Raw genomic sequence first — 21595 nt, forward strand, 5'->3', positions numbered from 1 at the left:
AATAAACCCTAAAAATGTATCCCAGAAATGGGGCCCAAAGTGACTTACTCTAATATTCTTCTTCGCTGTGTCAATCCCCAACAAAACTGAGCTTTGAAGGGCTTTGGGAACAAAGAGAATTGCTGGCAGCTCAGAGCAGCTTATAAGAAAATCTTTTGAGCTTGGAGAGGTGGCAGTGAATAAAAAGAACTCCTACTTTATGAGTAGTCTCATAATAGAGTTGTATGAGGACAAATAAGAACTATGTTAAAATGACTGTAATTGTAGGGATGTGTCTCCTTTTTTTTTGGTTCTCTATTGAAAATGTATTTTTACTGCCACATAACACACAATTGGAAGAACAGAAACACAAATGCAGTTAGGCAGCTGTAAATGTGTTACTAGAAGTGACATTTTCTTGGCTAACTTAGGATAGTAACTATAGGGATGTCAGATTGTCAATCTAGCCCCAGCATTGGAAGAGTCACCCAGAAGTCTACCCTGTCGTCTGGCTTTGCAAATATTAGACCACAGAGTTTAAACACCTGTCAGGTCTTCACTTGATTCTCTACAGCTGAGGATATTGCACAATGGAAGCCAGGTTGTGGCTCCCAATATATACCTGGGAGGCTAGAGCAGAATTCACACTATGCAGGAGAAGACGTAGCGGGTTCTCACGATTTAGTAGTCCCTGGTAGCATAGTCAGGTCAGCAGTGTGAGATCCATTAACCAAGGCAAAGAATGGAGTAGGAGTAAATCAAGTTTAGCAGCAGAAGATAAATCTAAAGACATGATCAGAGCTCTCCAGCACTGGAGATGATAGACTTTCACGGGAGGACCTGGTTGATCCAGCAAACCTGGAAAAATCATTTGCTCTTGGTTGGCACATTTTAAAAATCAAGAAACATTCCAAGGTTGTTGTGTCACCCAGGTTCTCCCATGTTTGTTTTCTCCAGTCATGGAGAGCTTTAACAAATCTGGCTCAGACTGAGGAAAAGACCGGGGAACACCCGGAAGTATAGTAAGGAGTAAAAGTCAGCAGCAGATGTGTCCGATGGCTCAAGTATGGGAGATAGCAGGCAGAAGACTATGATCATACACCAAAAGACAAATGCTGGATGATTGTCCAAAACGCCCACCTACCGAGGTAGAAAAAACCCAGATCAAATATATGAGAGCTGTTTTACCTGCCAAAAAAGAATTTTGAAGGTCCTGGGATTCACACAACCAGAAGCATAGCTACAGACCTATGGGCACTGGTGCAGAATTTAGACCCGGGATCTCGCTTCCCTTGCTGATTCTGCTGATGGCCTTCCAGTTACAGATCTATTGGTTCCAGTTCCAAACAAGGAGATGCCATACACATAAACAGCCTCCTCAGTCTAGACCAGGGGTGTCAAACTCAAATACACAGAGGGCAGAAATTAAAAACTTAGACCAAGTCGCGGGCCAAACTTAAAATTTATTGAAAAGACAATTAATCTCAATAGGAAAAAACAAGAACACATGGGAAGAGCATGTAGTAATATGCAGTTGATTGATCTAAATTATCCACTGCATATTACCGCATACTCTTCTCTTGTGTTCTTGTTTCTTCTTATTGAGATTAATTGTTTTACTTTGCCAGAGAATGTAATGTGAAACCAAATTAATTGCTGCATTCATTTGGTTTCAGATTACATTCACTGGCTCAGTAAAACAATTAATATAGCAATAGCTCTATGATAATTCCTAATAATAATAATCCTGATAATTCCTGAATATTGAGTTTATCTGTCAGTATAAACTCCGCAGGGTCCACGCATAGGCTGCTGTTCAATAAACATGAGTCATGCCGCTACTACAATTCCTGGCATCACTTGGGTCTATAAAACGCGGGGCCACAGATAGGCAGAGAGGCCACTGGTCTAGAGACGCGAGTGATGCCAGGAACTATAGTAGCGGCATTGTACTTGCATCTATAGAACAGCTGCTTTTTATGAATTGCAGCTGGCCCGCCGTTACTACGGATTGCAGTAGCGACGGGCCAGCTGCAATTCATGTCTGCGGCCAGAGTTTCACACCCCTGGTCTAGACCATCCACATTTAATCAGACTTCACATTACAGTCCCCACATTCACATCAGAATCTCCCTTTGTATAAGACCTCCACTTTACATCAGGGTTTTCCTTTGTACATCCTACACTTCATATCAGAGTCCTAATTTCAGGGTCCCAAGAGCGCCACCTTTACATCAGAACCCATCAGTCACTTCATTATTGGCCCTCCTATGTAACTTCACTATAGCAGAGGCAACCTTTTCCTACTGTCATCCTTGGATGGGCTCCAACAGATGACATCTAATGCAGAGCCAGGAAGAAGAAACCAAATGTAGATTGATTCTGTGTACGACAGTGAGTGGCCAAACAGTGGACATGAAGATGCCCCCTACAGGTCCTTTGCAGTAGGAGCCTGGTCTAGATCGAGACCTTTGCAAATCCTGTTCTGTCTGGCAAGGGCAGGGTCAACCTTCTTACTTTGTGATTTACCAGTGAAAACATAAGCAGCAAATTAATAACCTCATCTTTCTGTCGCTCTGCTCTTTCCTCCTTTTACACCTTGCAACACAGCACACCTGAGTGGTTTCTGATGTTTCTCCATCCCTCCCTCTAAGCTCTGCTGTACAGAAGACAGCAGGAAGCTGATCCCAAGCCTCACATTGGAAAACACATGTAATAAGATATTAATGAATACGGAGGTGCATTTATTTGCATTTTTTAAATCCGCCTGGAGTTCAGCTTTTGTCATTTTCTTATGTTTATGCAGAAAGAGCAATGGTTTTTCTCAAATGCCGATGTTGTTATACTGTCATTTTAGATAAAAATATTACTTATCGTGGTTGTTTTTTGAACGTTGAACTGTGTAACTGTTTTGGCTTTGAAAGTGATTTTCTGCAGCCAGGAAACAATTGTATTCCTTGTAATTGTCTTGTTAAGTTATGGCTGTTATAAATGCAGCGGCATAAAAGTGTAATAGAGTATAAATTGTACAATAGTCTAGAAAATGCTTTGAGATAAAAGATTGCAATGCAGAATACTCGATCATGGTCTGGCTGCTCCATTCCTGGAATTACAGTAAACATTGGCGCTGTTTAAATCTATTTTCATTAGATTTTGTTTTATATGCCAGTGTACGGTAACTCATGCCAATTGCTTTTTGATTGGTACAATGGTGAATAAAATTTTTTTGGGAGATTAGAGTAGAACTTAAATTTAACTTTTAAAAATCCATGAACAGGGAAGTCATTACTGAAGGGGCAACCAGTGTCTGATCGCTCTGGGTATCCCTTAAAAAATCTGAGCTGCACATGCGCCACAATCCTGGCTTTTCTTGCATGTGCCGGGAATAAATGATGTCATCCTGGCCAGCCACTCAACATGGCCAAAGATCGTCTTCAAGAAGAGAAGAAAGCTGAAGACTGCTGCACCCTATCAGGGAATGGGGACAGGTAAGTCCCATGGGCTTAGTTCTGCTCTAATTCTGCTCTCCAGTCTTCTCTTTAGTTTTGCACAGTTGTACATGCTCCTTTACTAGACTGAACCTACTTATTCTGATTTCACTGCACACTGTGAGCCCCTCACAATGACCATTAAACTGCATAGTCAAATGAAGCCCACCTTATTTCCAGGTTGGAGGACATCCAGCCTCATTTAGCTCTTGGATTTTGGTTCTTTCAAATATGGAGGGTCAGCATCACATGTTGGCACTGCCTCAACCTCCCGTTTCTGAAAATAGTGTACATCACCAGTTTCTCCCACCTACCATGATCTACCAGCATTGCAGAGACGTAGTACGATGTTCTGGGATCTCAGGTCAGGTATGTAATAAAAAAAAAGTTTTAGTCATGCTTTTGGATAAGAGGAACTAGAAAAGACAAATTGGCCAACTAACAAGTAACAAATGGTGGTATCCTCTAGCTTTGAAGTCCTCTTATTTTTTGATATGTCAACAGGACAGAATGAGAAGGGAAATCTCCCTTACAGGACACCAACAAATATCCTAGGGGTCCTAACCCCATCCTATCCATCCAAAAACAAAAAAAGTATAGGCCTTACTTGCAATGTCTGTATGGATGAGATCTTAGGTCAGCAGTTGTCGATGAATACTGAATTTAATAAAATAAAGAACTTTGACCAAGAGAAGTACGTCCACATTTTTGTAGTATAGAAGAAATGCACCAAGCAAGTACAATTGGTGGGCCTCTTTCAGACCAGAAGTAAGCTCTGGTGGTTTACCGCATGCTCAGTTGTGCTCCCAAACCCTCCCATTCTGTTGGGAAATATTTTGTGCACGTTTTTGCATATGGTTGCCTTCATGTTGTGGTAGCATGGTTCTTGGATGCAACATGTGGCCCTTAAGGCCCCAATGGCTTTTCTTGACTTGAATAGGAACGTGTCCCAACTGAGTTGTGGTTGAACGTGGTTGCGTTGCAGTCATTGCTAAAGAATTGGAATCCAGTAAACTGCACCACTGTTCTAGCTTGGAAACAATTTTGTTGTCTGAAGAGCTCTTTAAATACTTTGCATTTCCCAAGAAATGAACAGCTGTATAAGAATCTAACTTGGTGCGTTGCTGACTGACATAATTAGTGTAATGGGCGAAGGATTCACTTCATGTGCTGAAAGGCAATTTGACTTCTTTCAGGCTAATCTAATTTTCTCTAATTAAATCGAGCATCACTGCAATTCTGGTTGTTGATTCGTTTAGGGAGGATGGAAGTTCATTTTTAGTATCACCTGTGGGGGTCTTCGGAGAATGAAAACGGGAATCTGAGGTATAGTCGTTCTGCATTTTTGCATAGTGTAGGTGTTTGTGTGGGACAATAGTTTTCTCATACACTCTGGAAAGTTCTGGTGATTTTCCATTGCAAAATGATGTGTGGCAGCAAATATTACATGCAGCAATCTCTCCTCGCATTTATTGCATTATCTGCTGCAGCTAGGCAGCTACGGGGAACACGGAAAATATAATGGTGTTGGGTTATAAATATATATATATATATATCAATTTTTAAACAATACAAAACACCCATGAAACAAAGCATTGTGGATTTGAAAAATTTACATTGTCCTTTTGTCTTTTTCTAAAAACAATTGATTGAGTCCTTTGAACTGAGCATCCAGGTCCATAATGAGACAACTGGATGACCCCTCCGAGTCATTTAGCGTGTGTTGAATTATTTAGGATCTATTCTATTTCTTGTATTATTCCTATTATTTTTAATATAAAACTGTATTTATATAGCGCCAACATGTTACACAACACTGTACAATAAATAGGGGTTGCCAATGACAGATAAAAATAATGACACAGGAGGAGGAGCTTACAATTGTATAGTGTTATATCAGAGGTAGGCAAACTTTTGTGGCCACTAGGCGATTACAGGGGTGGGCAGGAGCACACTAGGCCGGACTCTCTCGACCCTAATGGCATTGCCCCCACCAGGAACGCTGTATGCATTGCGGAAGAGATGGATTTCCCTTCAGGGGAGGTTTACCCCAGCTTCAAGAACCGCATGCAGCTCCAGAGCTCCAGTGGCTCCGGCTCTGGTAGTTTGTTCCGGCCTAAAGCCCCCTGGCCCATCCAGCTCCGGAGCCACAGCTTGCCGGCCGCATCAGCCAGGGGGCGTTAAGCCAAAACAAACTACAGGCTAGGTCGTATCTGGCCTAAAGTCCGGAGTTTGATGACCTCTGTATTATATAGTGGCATTAGAATTCTATTAAGTAGAGAAACATGTACAGTATGATGTGTGTGTAAGACAGGAAGTAAGTAGTGAATAATTTTAAGCTGGAGCTGATGAACTTTGTAAACACCATTTTTTAAATATTTTATTATTATTTTTTATCATTCTGCATCTAAATCTGTCACCTGTGATTGATGTCACTGATCCAATACCTTCAGCCTAATAAAACATTTCTCAACCTTTTTAACATGAGGGATCCTTTTGAAATAACTTTCAGATCTTCAGGGAGCCTCTGCTGAAATTACTATATCCATAACTCACAGAGACTGAATATTAAAGCTCTCCAAGGCTGGAGAGGATACACTTTCATAAGTAAACCTGGGTGATCCAGCAAACCAGGAATTAATTTCTTAAAAAGAAAGTGCTTTTTGTTAGCAAATATTTCCAATCCTGGACGAGATCTTTGTACAGCTACAGACAAGCTTTTGAATTACTCTGCTGTAGTACTGATGGCACAGCAAAAAGAAAGATTGAGAGGTAAGTAAAAAGACTAAATTTAGGAAGGATTAGACACACAACTTTTAAAGGGGTAGCATATGTTTTACATTCAGCATTGACATATAATTTACAGTAGAACTAGCAGCCTGGCTAAGGACATTCATCTGTGTACATATTATGAACAAATCTTAAAACAATTTCTCTCTATAGCTGCAAAAATGTGGAGCAATTCATCCTGAAAGTTTACAAAAGATCTAAAGAAGATCTGCAAGGCAGGACACTGTATTTTGCTCTCTCCCTTGATCGTTTCAACTGTTCTATGTTATCCTTATTAATGGAAAGGCTGGAAGATTTTTGCTGCTACACGAGTCAGTAAGGGTTTATTTTAAAGCTTATCTACTGCCTGATAAAGATAAATAAATATGTGACTGTCATAGCCTGGCCATACGTTCCCTTTAAACTATCAGTAGAGTATAAGTCTTCTTAGCAATGTACAAGAAATGGTGAAATCTAGCACATGCTGGATCTAAATTCATTCTAGCGTGATATTCACATCTGCTTAGGCAAGTGAATAATAGCAAGAAAAGTACTCTCAATACATTCTGTAAATTTTTCATGCTACATGCTATAGTGTAGGAACCCATTGCATTATAGTGGTCATGGTTTATGTGTACGACACTCGGATGACAAATTGGAAATATAGAAATATATAAATTTAACATGAGCACCAAACAGGGAAATCAGGGCAGGAGTTTTTTGAGCCCACTTGATCTCGTAGGCCCAAGGGTGCCCGCACTCTCCTTTCTCAACCTCCCTATTCTTGAGGAACCCTTAAAATAATTTTCAGGTCTCAGAATTCCTGCTTTTCATTAGGGAAATGCCCCTATATTAACGGTCAGTGTGAAGAATGTCCTCCTACAGTGGTGGCCAGAATGTTACCCCTATAGACAGCTGAATAGATTGCTAACATTATATCAAGTGGTGCATCACTGTATCGAAGGCAAATCGCAACAGCTCAAGAAATTTGGGACCACTGAATGAATCCTGTTTGAGAATGGCTGCTTTCCACCCTTCTCTAGTTATACTATAAGTAAAAAAATGTCCTACCTGCCCAGAAGAAGGAACTCCCCGACTATCCCCTGACGTCTCATAGCCATTAGAAGTCCACGCACTGTCATTCCTTCGCAAAAGCAGACGACCACCCTGGCTTTAGGAAGGTGACTCCGGAGCTTCTTCAAGAGTTTGTCAAAGTTCTGCTCCCCGGCATTGCTGTAGATCTTGTAAGATTGGGCAATGCAGACGCCATCCTTGGCTGACATGTCTTTAAATGCTTCCATTCCTCTTTCCCCATAGTTACCTGGAGGCAATTAAAATACAATGGATTGAAAAATTCTGTTTCTTTAATAGTTATTTAACTTTATGTAATTACAAAACTTCTGTTTAAAACAACTTAAAACTTTTTTCAAAGTTAAAACATAGAATATGGAAGGAATCTTCTATTTTCAGGGAAAACCCTCTAAATGAAGAGATATGTTCCTATTTTCTGATACTTCTATGGGTTAGTAGGACTCTCTGATAAAGGATAGAACATACCTTTCAAAGCAACCCTTTCCTTTGCCAGAAACTACCATGTTTCCCCGAAAATAAGACACTGTCTTATATTAATTTTTTCTCCAGTGCCCTGGAGGAGAGGTGTGGCATCCTCAGTGTCCTCCCTTTTCTCCTCCCCCCACCACGATCATTTGTACAGCGCCGTATTACCGGTAACGGAGAAGGAGAGATGTGACAGGCTCAGTCTGCCCTCCCTTCACATCTCTCTCTACAATCATCAGCTCTGCACCTGGAGAAGTGATGGGTTGTGTGAGCCTGGAATACCGGTACGTAATGTAGTGATGTTGTGACAGTCCTGCACTAGTGTGACAGTCTGTGATGTCCTTTACTTCCTCCCCCACCACTATGTACAGTATGTGCTGAAGAAATTCTAAGGTATTAAGCTAGGGCTAACTTTAGGGGTAGGGCTTATATTTCGAGCTTGCTCAAAACAGCCAAAAATCCTGCTAGGGCTTACTTTCGGAAACACGGTATATAATATAATAAAGGTTACCACATAATTTACCTAGATAATGCTTGTTCAGCTTGTAAACCGTCTAAACCCTCTGCCTATGTTTTTATCTTGGTAAATGCTCATCATAGACAAGATGAGGGCTGCAAATTTTGGTGTAGGAAGGAAGGTAAATAAAACAACTGATGGAGCCAATTATGAAAGTGCTGCTGTGTTTTGGGAACAAAGGAGTTCACCTTTCTTGAGAACTCTGGTGAAGACATTTATTATTTTTACACAGTATGTATATAGCATGGACATATTATGCAGCGATTTACGTCCATAAGTCCATAGTCATGTCACTAACTTACCCCCAAAGGCGCTCACAATCTAACGTCCCTACCATTGTCATTAATGTAGTCTAAGGACAATTTTTGAGTAAAAGTCAATTAACCTAACTGCATGTTTTTGGGGTGCAAAAGGAAATCAGAGTACCTGGAGAAAACCCACACAAACACAGGAAGAACGTGCAAACTCCATGCAGATAGTGTCCAGGCCAAGATTCAAACCTGGGACCAGGCAAAGGCCACCGTACCACCATATATAGCTGTTTCTTTATGGTAGTCCCGAAGATGTCATTGCCTGCTTATGTGAATGGACAGCAGTTTTTATCCAACACCCAAATTCTAATTTTATAAACATTAAATACAGTACAAAGTTAACCGTGGCCTTGCTAATGAAACACCACGCGTAAAAAAATTGGTTTCCTTCAGCTTCAAGTGGTACTGTAGGAAGGTGGACAGACATACATTGAGGTCATTTTATAAAGCAATGAATCTGATATTCATTATTAAATTCCCTAGTGGAGAATCAATTCATGCCATTGAAACACATGGACCTGGAAGACCCCATTATGTGTAATAGGCTCATAATTGTTCTTGGGGAGAGGCTTCATCTTCTGCTAACATTTTAGGGAACATCACTCTTTCTTTCACGCTGTGCACCAAACACAGGTAAATGGCTTTTCACTTTACATATTCATTACCGTTGCCGTATTCAAGCCTGCAGTTCTTTTCTACACACCAATAACACTTCATCAAGTTTGTGTTGTGACAGCGCATTAAAAAGTTTGTTGGAAGACAAACAACATTTCCTATTAGTTCCGGGAGACTTCGGGGAGATAGGCAGCACAATCCCATGTTTGGAGTCTGATGGCACATCAAAGAGGTTAATGGGAAGCCAAATAACATTGCATATTAGTTCCAGGAGATATCAGGAGATAAGTAAGTGGAAATGTAGCAAATTGAAGCACATACCCCACAGGAAGACAATAATTGCAATGAAGTAACGCTCGCCTGCAGCACAAACACAGCCACATTCATACACTTTTATGCATCTGAGTGCGCCCAGATAAATTACTGTTTGGTAATTTCAACCTGTCTGGCCTTAGATATTTTCTCTTTATAGCTCAAAGCGGAAATGTTTTAATAACCCAGTAATATCATTGTCTACTTTTTTTGTGTGTTGGAACATTAAAGCGAAACGAGAAAATGAAAAGCTCATTAAAATATACCATGAAAAATGCTACTAGATGTCCTTGTTCTTTCAAGTTGAATGATGGCCAGCAGTTAACCCACTTCCTCTGAGCCCTGGCTGACGTGCTGATGCTGTGATTGGACAGTAAGGGAGAAGCAGAACAATGATTAGCTGTAGGGATGAGCGAACACCTGGAAGTTCAGGTTCGCTGGGTTCGGCCGAAATTCGGCTCAAAGTTTGGGTTCGAGTACCCAAAATTGTAAAGTTCGGTACGGACCCAAACTTTACAGTTCAGGTTCGCTCAACACTAATTAGCTGATCTCTTTACAGGTTTATTACGCTTCTTCCTCTTCACTTTTTACTGTGCTGTACAGGGACATATGAGAACAGTTTTACCTTCCAAAATGGTCTTTTTTTAGTATAATAATTAATACACAGTATTTATATAGCACCATCATATTACACGTGCAGTTCATAGTCATGTCACTAGCTGTCCCTCAAAGGGGCTCACAATCTAATGTCCCTACCCTAGTCATATGTCTTTATTATAGTGTACTATGAATTTTTTTTTTTTTTTTTTGGAGGGGAAGACAGTTAACTGCATGTTTTTTTGGGATGTGGGAGGAAACCCACACAAACACAGGGAGAGCTTGCAAACTCCATGCAAATAATGTCCGGGCCGTGATTTGAACCTGGGACCTAGCATTGCAAAGGCCAGAGCATTTACATCCAAGCCACCATGCTGCCCATAAGCCACGACTTAGAGGAAGGCAAGAATTGAGTCTTAGAAGTTTGCAAGAACAATAAATTTTACTTTTTTCGTGGATACAGCAATCTGTGACCTCGAGTCCTTCATTGAATTTGTTTGGGGAGTGACTAACCCAGAGATGGCAGGCTCATGGCATCTAAGCTTGGATTATGGCTGAGTGTTTGTAAGCGGTATTGTGGGATATGTAAATGAGAATAAATAGTACAAAGATTTTGGTTGTCCTTCAAAGGCAAACGCTGGGGAAAAAAAGTTTTTAAATTTAACAGCCTCTCAGCCTTTCTCTTTCTCTCTCTCTCTCTCTCTCTTTCTCTTTCTCTCTCTCTCTCTCTCTCTCTCTCTCTCTATATATATATATATTTAAATATATAAGCAGCTGCAATATTCACTTTCTCTCTGCCGATGTCCCCCAACACATCAAATGATCACCTAATTGGCCTGAAGAATTCTGCAAATTATAAATTGATATACCTCGAAGAAAACACAATCTTGCGTAAATATGATCAAATGCAAGTCAGAAGATGTGATGGGTAAACCTTCCCAGGTTTAGTTCTCTATAGGTTCAGTCAATGTTCTTTGAAACCCAACTATGCAAGCCTTAAAACTGGCTCCATTTGGAATGATGTCTATTGTGAATGCTGATAACTTACTGGGAACAAGTTTCGTAAATTTCCATTAATGGTGGTTGGAGGTGGTACCTCCCCTGACAATCACCAGCAAATGGGAACATTGGATCTAATTTATTAGAACTCTCCAAGACTGGAGAAGACAGACTATCATGGGAGAAGCTGGGTGATCCAGCAAACTATTAACGGATCTGGTAACATTTATGGTAACGTACTTCAGAGCCTTTAGCTGGCTCTACAACATAGAAACAAACCATGGCTGCTGGGGATTTTGTTTCAATTCCAATTCCCCTTTACGGCAGCAGAAAAACCTCACCTACAGACCCTTTTTGATCTCTTTTAGGCTGTTAAAAAATACAGAAAAAACTGTGGATGCCGATAGAAAAGTGCAGTCCTATCACAATGTTACCAGGACGTGTGTTAGAGCTACAAAATAACTCCCACAATATAATGTAAATAGGAAAGGTATTCTATAATCCCATCACAATTCTTTTCCTGGGGTGACAATGCTGCTCCAATAGATTCAGCACAAAGTGTGAATGTTGCCACCATGGGGTAAGATGTGCTTTACTCTCAGTATCACCAGCTGAGAATAAATTTATAAAACACTCGCAAAAATAAAACCAACCTATTTTATAAGCTGTAATATGTTTTATAGTTTTGTTGTCTTGTGTAAAGATTAACTATAAGACATTTTCAGCCTCTGCGTATTAGTATCATAGCCAGCAAATTAATATATCACATCCAGCCCAGAAGCAGTGTAGTTATTTGCTTTCCAAGAACTGTATATCAGATCCATATTCCTCAAAGACATTGGCTGTAAAGTGATGTATTAACAGGGTAAGTAAATTATAGGGACTCTTCTCTTTCCAGAACACTTTACAAGCAGCGTTATCACAACAGAGATAATGGATGTTATTTATCAAAGGAGAGCAAGTACCCAAATGGGATCCGTCAGCCCCCATATATCACACCTTTCTGTTTATGTGTCCTGTATCAATTATATCAGCAAGTTATCTACAATGAGACATAGGTTACTATATATATATATATATATATATATATATATATATATTTGAAACATATGGACATCCAGAAAGTGGAATTTGTCCAAAAAAATAACAAATCCATCACCCAGGTTGCTACTGTATGTAGTCTTCTGGGAGTCATAAATATCAACGGCAATGTCCAAACACATCTAAAGGAATCTAAAGGAAACTCACACAACCTTTTCCTAGCTTCTCTATACTGTACACATGTAACATGGCCCCATTTATTCTTATGGATGAGCTGTATTCTTCTAGAAACAGAGGGGTTCATTCTACAAATAGAGGGGTTTTAAGGACAACTCCAAGGTTGTCTTTCAAAATATCACAAACTTGAGTTAATCACCTAAAGTCTAGTCTATGATGAAAAAAATTAATGTTCCACAAAAAATCTACTTATTCTTTAAGAGTCAAAGTTGACAAAATCCCTCCATATTGGTATTGAACCTGTCCATCTATTTTAAAGAGCAAATGTGAGGTGGAAATGGTTGTGACAAACATACCAAGGATCCCAAAAGTTCCAGAATATCTCATAACTTCAGAGGGTTATATCTTTGCTTCTGTTAGGTGTTTTGACAAAATCTTCAGCATCAGCTCACAATGTGGCCAAGTATGTACAATATAGCCTGATAGCTGTCAATGGGACTTCCCCCAGTAGACATCCATGGGGCTGTATTACAAATGCACCACGACCTTGCAGGTGGATATCAACAAATGCCAAGAGTTTTGCCATTTGGATGTTGGTAAATAGAAATTGATGGAGGGGGAATGAGGAATTAGGTTATGTTGGGAAAAAGGCATCAGAATAGGTACTTACGAATAGGTGTTTTTGATAAGTACAGATGTCCTTGAGGTCAGGGTCATGTAATCTCCATGGTGGTTGGCTTTTAACCTTCTTATGTTCATGGTCAAGGATGAAATCCCCACTTGCTATGCTATGCTTGTCCATAGGTGGAGAGGGTGTCCTGTTGGTCATCAGAGAAAAATTGCCCTGGTTTACTGGTGGCCAGAGACAAATTGCCTCCATTCATTGACACCCATTGGTGAAATTCTCCTCTTCACTGATGTTTAGGTAACCTTGTCTGTTGGTGGTCAGCAGTTAACACTTGCTTACTCTGTGGTTATCATTCCTTATTCTGGGGTCACAGCCTTATTTCTCCGTTACCAGGACCCTGCTGCTCTATGGTCATTGCCTTCTTGGTCTGTGGTCAGCTTTTCTGTTCATATTAGAATAATAAACTCAATATTGGAATGTGCTGAACCTAAAGATGCTGTATAACCTGTAGGCATCTTTAAGGTAAGTAAACACTGACCTTGTGTTTCTTCTGTACGGCATCATGCTGGAATCATGCAGTCACCATCCGGCAGGATATCACCATACCCAGCACTGCCTTGTAATATCTGCTTTACAATTTTGTCCAGGAATTGAGGTATCACTAGATCTAGAGAACCAGGAATGAGAGCCAGAACACATGTTGATAGTGACGATTGATAGATCTTGCCTGTGCTGCATGTGTCAGTACAACTTTTTTTAGTCTCCAGCAGGGTAACATGGGACCAGGGACTGTACGAGGTCTCAAAGGTCTTTGGCAATTTTGAAGTGGTGGCTCCAAGTTTAAGCTTCCTGCACCCCCTGTCATTCTGTCAACTGGGGCCCTGGGGAACTTGGGAATCTTGGCCAATTGGCCAGTTTGCCCCTTTCCCCAAAACAAACTCTGCATGTGGCTTGATAGCAGAACAGGAGCACAACTTGAAGACAGTCATCACCCAATACAAAGAAATGCCTGATCAACCATCTTCATTGTAGAATTACCAAGTATTATTCCAATCATAGCTGCAGATTTAGAGACTTTGAACAACTTTTGAAATTATTTTCACATCATAAATCGATGTGAGATTTTTTTGTGATTGGGTTTTGAAGGAGAACAGGAAATGGAACCATCTAAGGTGTTAATGAAATGACATGAGATTAAAGACCTATTAAAAAGAAAATGTAGGATTATTATAGAGGAGTGTTTATTTCATGCTGAAAACCAATGGTTCATTCCAACACAATATTTATATTTTGTGGAATAGATGGGTTTTACATGAAAGCAAGATAAATTTAGAATGCATGATAACAAACTTGGCTGTATGGTAATTAAAATAATTTACATTGCTTTTTTATCTAACACAATTGTATGTGTATACTGAAAACAATTATAATCGATATATATCACATAATGATAAGGATATATAAATGACCACGATCACACATGTATACGTGCAGTACATGCACATCATATAAGTCTTTGGATCCTCTTTAAAATGAACCTCACCAGGGTGCTCAGCTTAAAACATTGTATATTCATTCTAATTCCGGTTTGTTCTTAGTTTTGCTCCTACACAAAAGGCAATTATGCATTGTACACCCACACAAAGCCATTTAAGCGAAAAACGGCACTTTATGCACTAATACTTAAAAGAATGGCTCTGCTGGTGATCTGGTTTCATTAGCCAACAGTGTAGATTTGCAGCTATTACGCATGTGTCTAATGCTATTGAACAATTCCCGTTTCAGGTGTTTTACATCTTGTTTACTAAAACCTTCACGTAGCTGGGTATTTCCAATATTATCATTATTTTGCCATCTGTAGACACCCATGCAGGTGATGGGGATTGGGGGGTTCCTTTTATTTGGTTTGTTTTTATTTTTTTGCAGTTGTTGTAGGTTTACTAAATGCTTCAAAGAAGTGCCAATTGGTTCGAATAAAATGTGTGCACATAGTTATATCAATAGCCATAATGGACATTGGGACTGCTATAGGGCCAGGGGACCAAGATCTGTCTGGTGCACAGAAATTGTTTTGGGTTGCAGTAACATTTGGATAAAAGGAATGAATATTGGTTTGCATACAGCTTGGAAACCTCTCCATGATTGATATGTAGTTATTATTTTGCATCATTTACACATATGGGGAGGGTATGGGGGTGGCAAACCTTAATGTTTTTTTTATGGACTCCATCACACTTACACTATAGTTAGAAAAGACACAGTAATTATTATGGATTTGCAATCCCCACCCTTCCTTGTTAATATACCACCTCCACCTGGGAGGGCATTCACAAGATTTTGAATTCTATCAGTGAATTTGTGCCCAATCAGTCACAAAGGAATAGGAAGATCAGGTACTAATGTTGTACAAGAAAAGCTGGCTTACAATCGAATTTATCCCAGACACAATCAATAGGAACAAGGTCAGGACTTTGTGAAGCCACTCCAGTACCTCCACATCCTTACAGTTTATTGCAATACAAAGATGCAGACGGTCCATGGGAGAAAATGCTTTTGAAACAAAAAATCTACATTTTTGTATTATTTGACAGCCTATTTGCTTTAAATTGACTGCCAACACAAAGCTTTGCTCTTTCTTTGGGAAACTGGATACTCAAAGTGTTCTGGAAATATATACAGTATATACAGATCAGACTTCTTAAACCATTATCATAAAAAAGGAAAACAAAATAACTCTTATACATGGTTTAATTTATTAAGGTATTATTTCTGAAGAATTAACAAGACTGCACCATTGATTGTTGATTTCTTACATCCCAAACAACCTGTTAATAAACAATGCAGACATTCTAAATATAACAATAACCCGAAATGTCATTAGGGTCTTTAGGGTTATTCTGAGAACATTATATATCTCCTCCCATGCAAAGGGTTCCCAACAGCTAACGTAATGAACCTTATTTATTAAAGCTTTCCAGTACTGGAATAGTTTATTTTGGGAGAATCTGGGTGATTGGTGCTGGTTCCTGCTGGTTCCAGCAAGCCTGGAATAGATCTGGCCCAGGGTTGAAAACATTTGCCAATTATTAGCAAATGATTTCTAAGGAATCTGTTTCAGGTTTTTTTGGATGTTCTCCCATTAAAGTGTATCTTCTCCAGTCTGGGAAAGCTTTAAAATATCAGACCCATTGACTCGGTGACAAATTTTCCCCATTTTACCATTGTAGATACAGTTCTAAGCCAACTTCAACCATAAAAAACCTTGACTGACATACTTAACAATATTCTTCATCCAACGATGCTTTAGAGCTACTAAAGCGTGGGAAGGTGGTCAACAGCTGTCTGAACGAACTTCTGAACTCTCTAGAGTCCTAAGTCCCCATCAAAAAACTCCTTCCAAGCTCATATCTTTAGTAAGAGTTCTTCCAATATGTGATTCTCCACCCGTCCCCCCACCCCCCTCAAGCCTTCTCATTTAGGTCTTTCACCATAAAGTAGTATTAGTGTAAGGAACTTACCCGCCCTGCGAGCCCGCGGTGTCCCTGGGGTTCCCAGCCACAGAGGGGGACGCCACAGTAGCAGGCAGCATGGCCGAGGCTGCTGCCCTGCTCCCAGCTTGTCTGTCTCTACAGGCGGAGGGATCCGCCCTGGGCTAAATACTGATCAGCCAGGCAGCAGCCCTTGCATCCCTTTGGATGTGGTTCCTGCTCCCAGCACTCCTTTGCAAGTGCAAAGTAGTGCACGTCCTAGGGGTACTGTGGGAAGAGGTGCGCGTGTCACCATGCGTCCCTCTTGTACCCCCCGAGGGCGTGGCACTCGGCTGCCTCGCCCTAGGGCGGGACAGAGTTAGTTTGAATTCCCTGCGGCCAATCAGCTGCAGGGGATTTACTCAGTCTCCTATCAGACAGTGCCAGGTGGCGCAAGGTGATTGGTCATCCTGGCCATTTAAGGAGAGCCTGTCCATTACACCATTGCCCGCTATAGCCTCTGTTACCACAGTGTGCTTGGGTGTGTCTTTGTGTATGTTAAACTTTATCTGCTTGTCATCTCCTCAGTGACCTGGTCTGAACCTAACTCTGATTGAACTCTGCCAGCCCTGACCTCGGATTGTTATTGACCATTCTGCCTGCTGCCAGCCCTGACCTCGGATTGTTATTGACCATTCTGCCTGCTGCCAGCCCTGACCTCGGATTGTTACTGACCTGCATTTGCCTTATCCTTCCATACCTTGCTTGATTGTAATTAACCCTTGCTGTGCTGTGCGGGTTTGAATAAACCTGATTCAAGGATATCTGGAGTTGGTTGTGGTTTGTGTGCCCAGGCGCATTACAATTAGGCTCTCATTTCAATATTTACTTTTCTATTAAAGTTCACCAATTAAACAGTAAGTATAAAGTTTTTTTTTTTTCAATTGCCCCCAAAACACTTTTTATTCTTTAATAAGTTACTTTAAAAAACTTTCTCAACTTCAATTCCTCAAATTTTTGGTTGGGTTTCAATTCTTACAGATTTAGTCCTTTTATACACATTAACATAACAGGAATCAGTCTTAGCCAGAATGTGACTGGAAGGTTGGCCACGCTAGGGCTCCAGAAGGATGATGCAAGTCAGGGTAGCCACCCTAAAGAGCAGTAGTCGACAACCTTTTCAACAAACCGCTAAATTTACCATCTCTGGACCGAAACTTTCCCTTTAGTGCCTGCGATTTGTACGGGAGACATGGTCCACGGCACTGGTCCTTTTCCTGACTCTGCTCAGGGGCACACCTGCCAGAGTAGACCACTGGTGCAGAGTAGTGTTTCTTGACCACTATAGAGCAGTGTTTCTCAACCTTTTTTAACATGAAGGAACTCCTTGAAATAACTTTCAGGTCTTCAGGGAACCCATGCTATAACTACCATACCAAAGCAAATGCATACCATGATCAAAGATAAAGAAGGTCTATCCAAACATTGGGGGTCTATTTATATGTTTTTAAACCATTTAGATTCACTCTGCCATTTATTTTTTTTCATTCGGAAGAGTTTTATTCCTAATGAGATAAAACACAACTAGATAAAAAAACAGTTGAATTGATGGTTGAACAATTTTTAAATAGACCCTTAAGGCAGGGGTGTCAAACTCATATACACAGAGGGCCAAAATTAAAAACTTAGACAAAGTCGGAGGCCAAACTTGAAGTTTATTGAAAAAATTGAAGACATTTTTCCTTCTTATTAGATATAAAACTTTTCACATGAAAACAAAGAGGTTTTGCTTAATATTCAATCTGGAACAAGCCTAAACCAGAGAAATAGCACCACTACTACAATTCCCTGCATCAATAAAACAGTCAAATGCAGGACCGCTGGTCTATAGACGCAAGTGATGCCGGAAATTGTATTAGTGGCGTTATTTCAATGCAGCGGCAGCTGCAATTCGAATTCCTTTGGGGGGCAAAAAAAAAGCCACCTGCCTTAAGGCATCCTTTCTCAACCCTATTAGTTTGAGGGAACCCTTGAAATAACTGTCTGGTCTTGGGGACGCCTTCTATAATTACTATATTCACAGTTTACAGTACATTAGTGTGGTGGTCGATAGGTAGCCTCTTATATTGCTGTCTATTGGGAAGAATGTCACCCTTACAGATAGCCAAAAAGATCATTAGTGGTAACTTATCTGAGAGGTACAAACTACTTATGGGTGGAGGAACCCCTGACAACCTCTGGAGGAACCCTGATTAAGAAGCACTGCTTCAGGTGGAAATGCAGGCAAATATATGTTTGCAAAAAATACCAGAAGAAAAAGGGGGCAGCTAGAAAGGATGTATAAAGGTATATTTCATTAATTTTTCTTAACAAGGGTTTATCAACACCTCTACCACAACTCTAGGCTTGCCTGGTGGATTGGTAAGTGTTTACTACTGTAGGACACAACCAAAACAAGTAAAAATGACCCGATAGCCATAGCCAGACACAGATAATGAAGGAATGCCAATACAGAGTAATACTCTACTCTTGAGGCAAACATGGTTCAGCACAGGCAGAATGGGGCTGAAATTACACCTCATTCCAGTGACTTGTCATCAACACTGCGAACAATGAGAAGAGATGAGGAAGTAGATAATAACTACAAATTTGAAATAAAGGCTCCATTCAGCGACATGATTAATGACTCAAAAAGAAGAGACACTGTGTAATTACCATAGAAGCATGACAGGCCAAGCAGAAGTATTAAATAAAAGGTGCTGCACATTTTTCACTTATGCAGGAGATGCTTCATGACACCGAAGATGGGCCCACATTTTGTTTAATAGTAGCATTTTTTAAAGGACAATTAGGAACTCATCTATACCACTAATTATTCGTGCCACAGTGCCAAGGGGATCTGTTCATCTTATGCAAGTCATCAGAGCTCATTAATTAAACTGAAAATTCTACTTTCTCTCCTTAATGTACTGGAACTTTCATGTGTACTTCTGTTGCATGGTTGTGATAAACCATATGCTAGAAAATAGAGAATCGTTAATCAAACAGATAGTAACACTTATGAAACTTTGATTTAAGGTACGTAACTCTAAAAACTCAAAACAAATCAAAACTGCTGAATATACATACAGCAGCCTCCAAAAACCTCCCATTATTGCCAAAAAATGAGCCATTTTGACGACCAATGCTGTGAATTTCTGTTTAGTGTTGGAGATACCTGTCTGCCTCCATATATGAAATTATTATGATTACCTGCTTTATCAACAAATAGGGATGGTCAAATTCAATTTGACCTGATTTTGTCGAAAAAAAATAGATTTTGGTTGAATTTGCATTAAGGTCTTTGGCTACCAATCCTTTGAGTTTCAATTTCCTATATTTGTTTCTTGTTGCAGTTGGCAAAGCTGAAGAGTTGCGAAAAGTGCCAGCACCCTGGCAGCAGAGGTATATGCTTGTTTTATTAAATTGGAAATAGATTCTATAGATAGCATTTCCAACAAAAGACACATCTGCAGTCTGCATATAACAAAAGCAAAATTGAACTCAGGAGAATATATACACAACAGAGATCCTGCAGCTTTTGACTTGCAGTAAATTACAACCAAAGTGGAGTTAAAGTGATGTCCCTTCTGCAATACTCCCTCCTACCTGCCAATTTGATCTGTGGAACTGTCAACAAAAGATGAGATTAGCATGCTTTGGTAGCCAGGATACCCAGCAATCTCTACTTCCCCTGCGCTTGCCAGAGTAGAATGAACTTCTGCACTCTTGCCTGGGAGTTACATTATCCCTTAGCCCAGGGGTCAGCAAACTTTTTTGGCTACTAGGCCATTTTAGGAGGTCAAGAAGGCACACTAGATCAGACTCTCTCTGGAGTGCCGCGTTGATGTCTTTGCCCCCCACCAGGAACGGCCCTGAAAGGAAATCCCTCTCCTCCGCAATGCAAGAGAGGGAACGACCCTGAATGGAAATGTCACCTACCCCACAGAAGCGTTAACACCGACCGCGGTAAATAGGGAAGATAGGCATAACAAGGAGGCTCAAGAGCCGCATGCAGCTCCGGTCCCGGGGGTTGCTGACCCTTGCAGGCTGGGATTAGGCTGGATCAACCAGGAGGGCGTTAGGCCAAAACTAACTACTGGCTAGGCTGTATCTGGCCTAAAGAGTTTTCCTACCCCTGCCTTAGCTAATCAAGATGACCAAAGGTATCAAGTAAGAGAGGAAGGAAGAAGATGGTGACATTCTGCAAAAGATTTGGGAAAGATGAATATACCAGGGCTTATTTTCACTTGATTGGGATGGAGGAAGTTAGCATTTGGGAAGCAGATAAAGTTGGTGGGACTGAATAATGGTATATAATAATATATTACTTATGAACATTGTTTAGTCTTTTATGCAAGCAAAATTTTGGACTTTTTTGCTTTTACTATAGGTTGTGGAGCTGCCTCATTTGCCAAAAAATCCACATATCTCTCCAGGTAAGAATCCATATATCTATATCTAGATATTTGAGGTTCTAAGATTTACTCTGTTCTACCAGGGAAAGGTCAATATCATAGGGGTCATCCAAGTTCCCTGATTAGACAAGGAAGGAAGAGTAACAGGCAATAACATGTCATCTCCCTTCTCTCCATTTCTGTTAATTTGCTACTTTCTTGCACGTTTAGAAGAGTCTGTTGGTTCAAAGAACTGAATGAATATTATTATTAATATTATTATTAATAATAACAATAATAATAATAAAAATAATGTTATTGATTGTTTTCTTTTTTATTCTATTATTGACTTACTCCTACATTTCTAATGTTTAAGGGTGTGGCTGCAAAAGGCAGAAATCAAGACAGACTAAAAGACTTACATAAATTCCATTTAAAGCTGAATTCTGGGTGAAAAAGATTATTTAAACTCTTACACAACCTATATAACTTGTTGCACCAGTAGACCTAGATATTATCTTGCAAAAAAAAATCATAGTTTTATCACTGTGTTGCTCACATCCTAAGCAGAGCTGTGATTTAGGTCCCCCCTACTAAAGGCTGCTTGCAGAAGATTATCGGGGGCAGATATATAACCAGTTACCCTGAACACGGAAAGAGAGTAGCATTGATCAGTCCTAATACAGGAAGTTCTTGCACATA

At 40.1% G+C, this 21595-nt stretch overlaps 1 protein-coding gene across 8 annotated transcripts in view; it reads right to left on the reverse strand.

Annotated features, from left to right (window-relative positions):
• The window catches only part of GRM5 (glutamate metabotropic receptor 5), a 182922-nt gene that overhangs the window by 108497 nt on the left and 52830 nt on the right, over positions 1–21595 (reverse strand). For all 8 annotated transcript variants that reach the window (XM_072402437.1, XM_072402429.1, XM_072402446.1 and 5 more), the window contains exon 3: positions 7308–7557. In XM_072402437.1, coding sequence (XP_072258538.1) covers positions 7308–7557 — 250 coding nt within the window. The remainder of the gene's footprint in view (positions 1–7307; positions 7558–21595) is intronic.

This window comes from Pyxicephalus adspersus, chromosome 1 (assembly GCF_032062135.1).
Source record: "Pyxicephalus adspersus chromosome 1, UCB_Pads_2.0, whole genome shotgun sequence".
Lineage (NCBI taxonomy): Eukaryota > Metazoa > Chordata > Amphibia > Anura > Pyxicephalidae > Pyxicephalus > Pyxicephalus adspersus.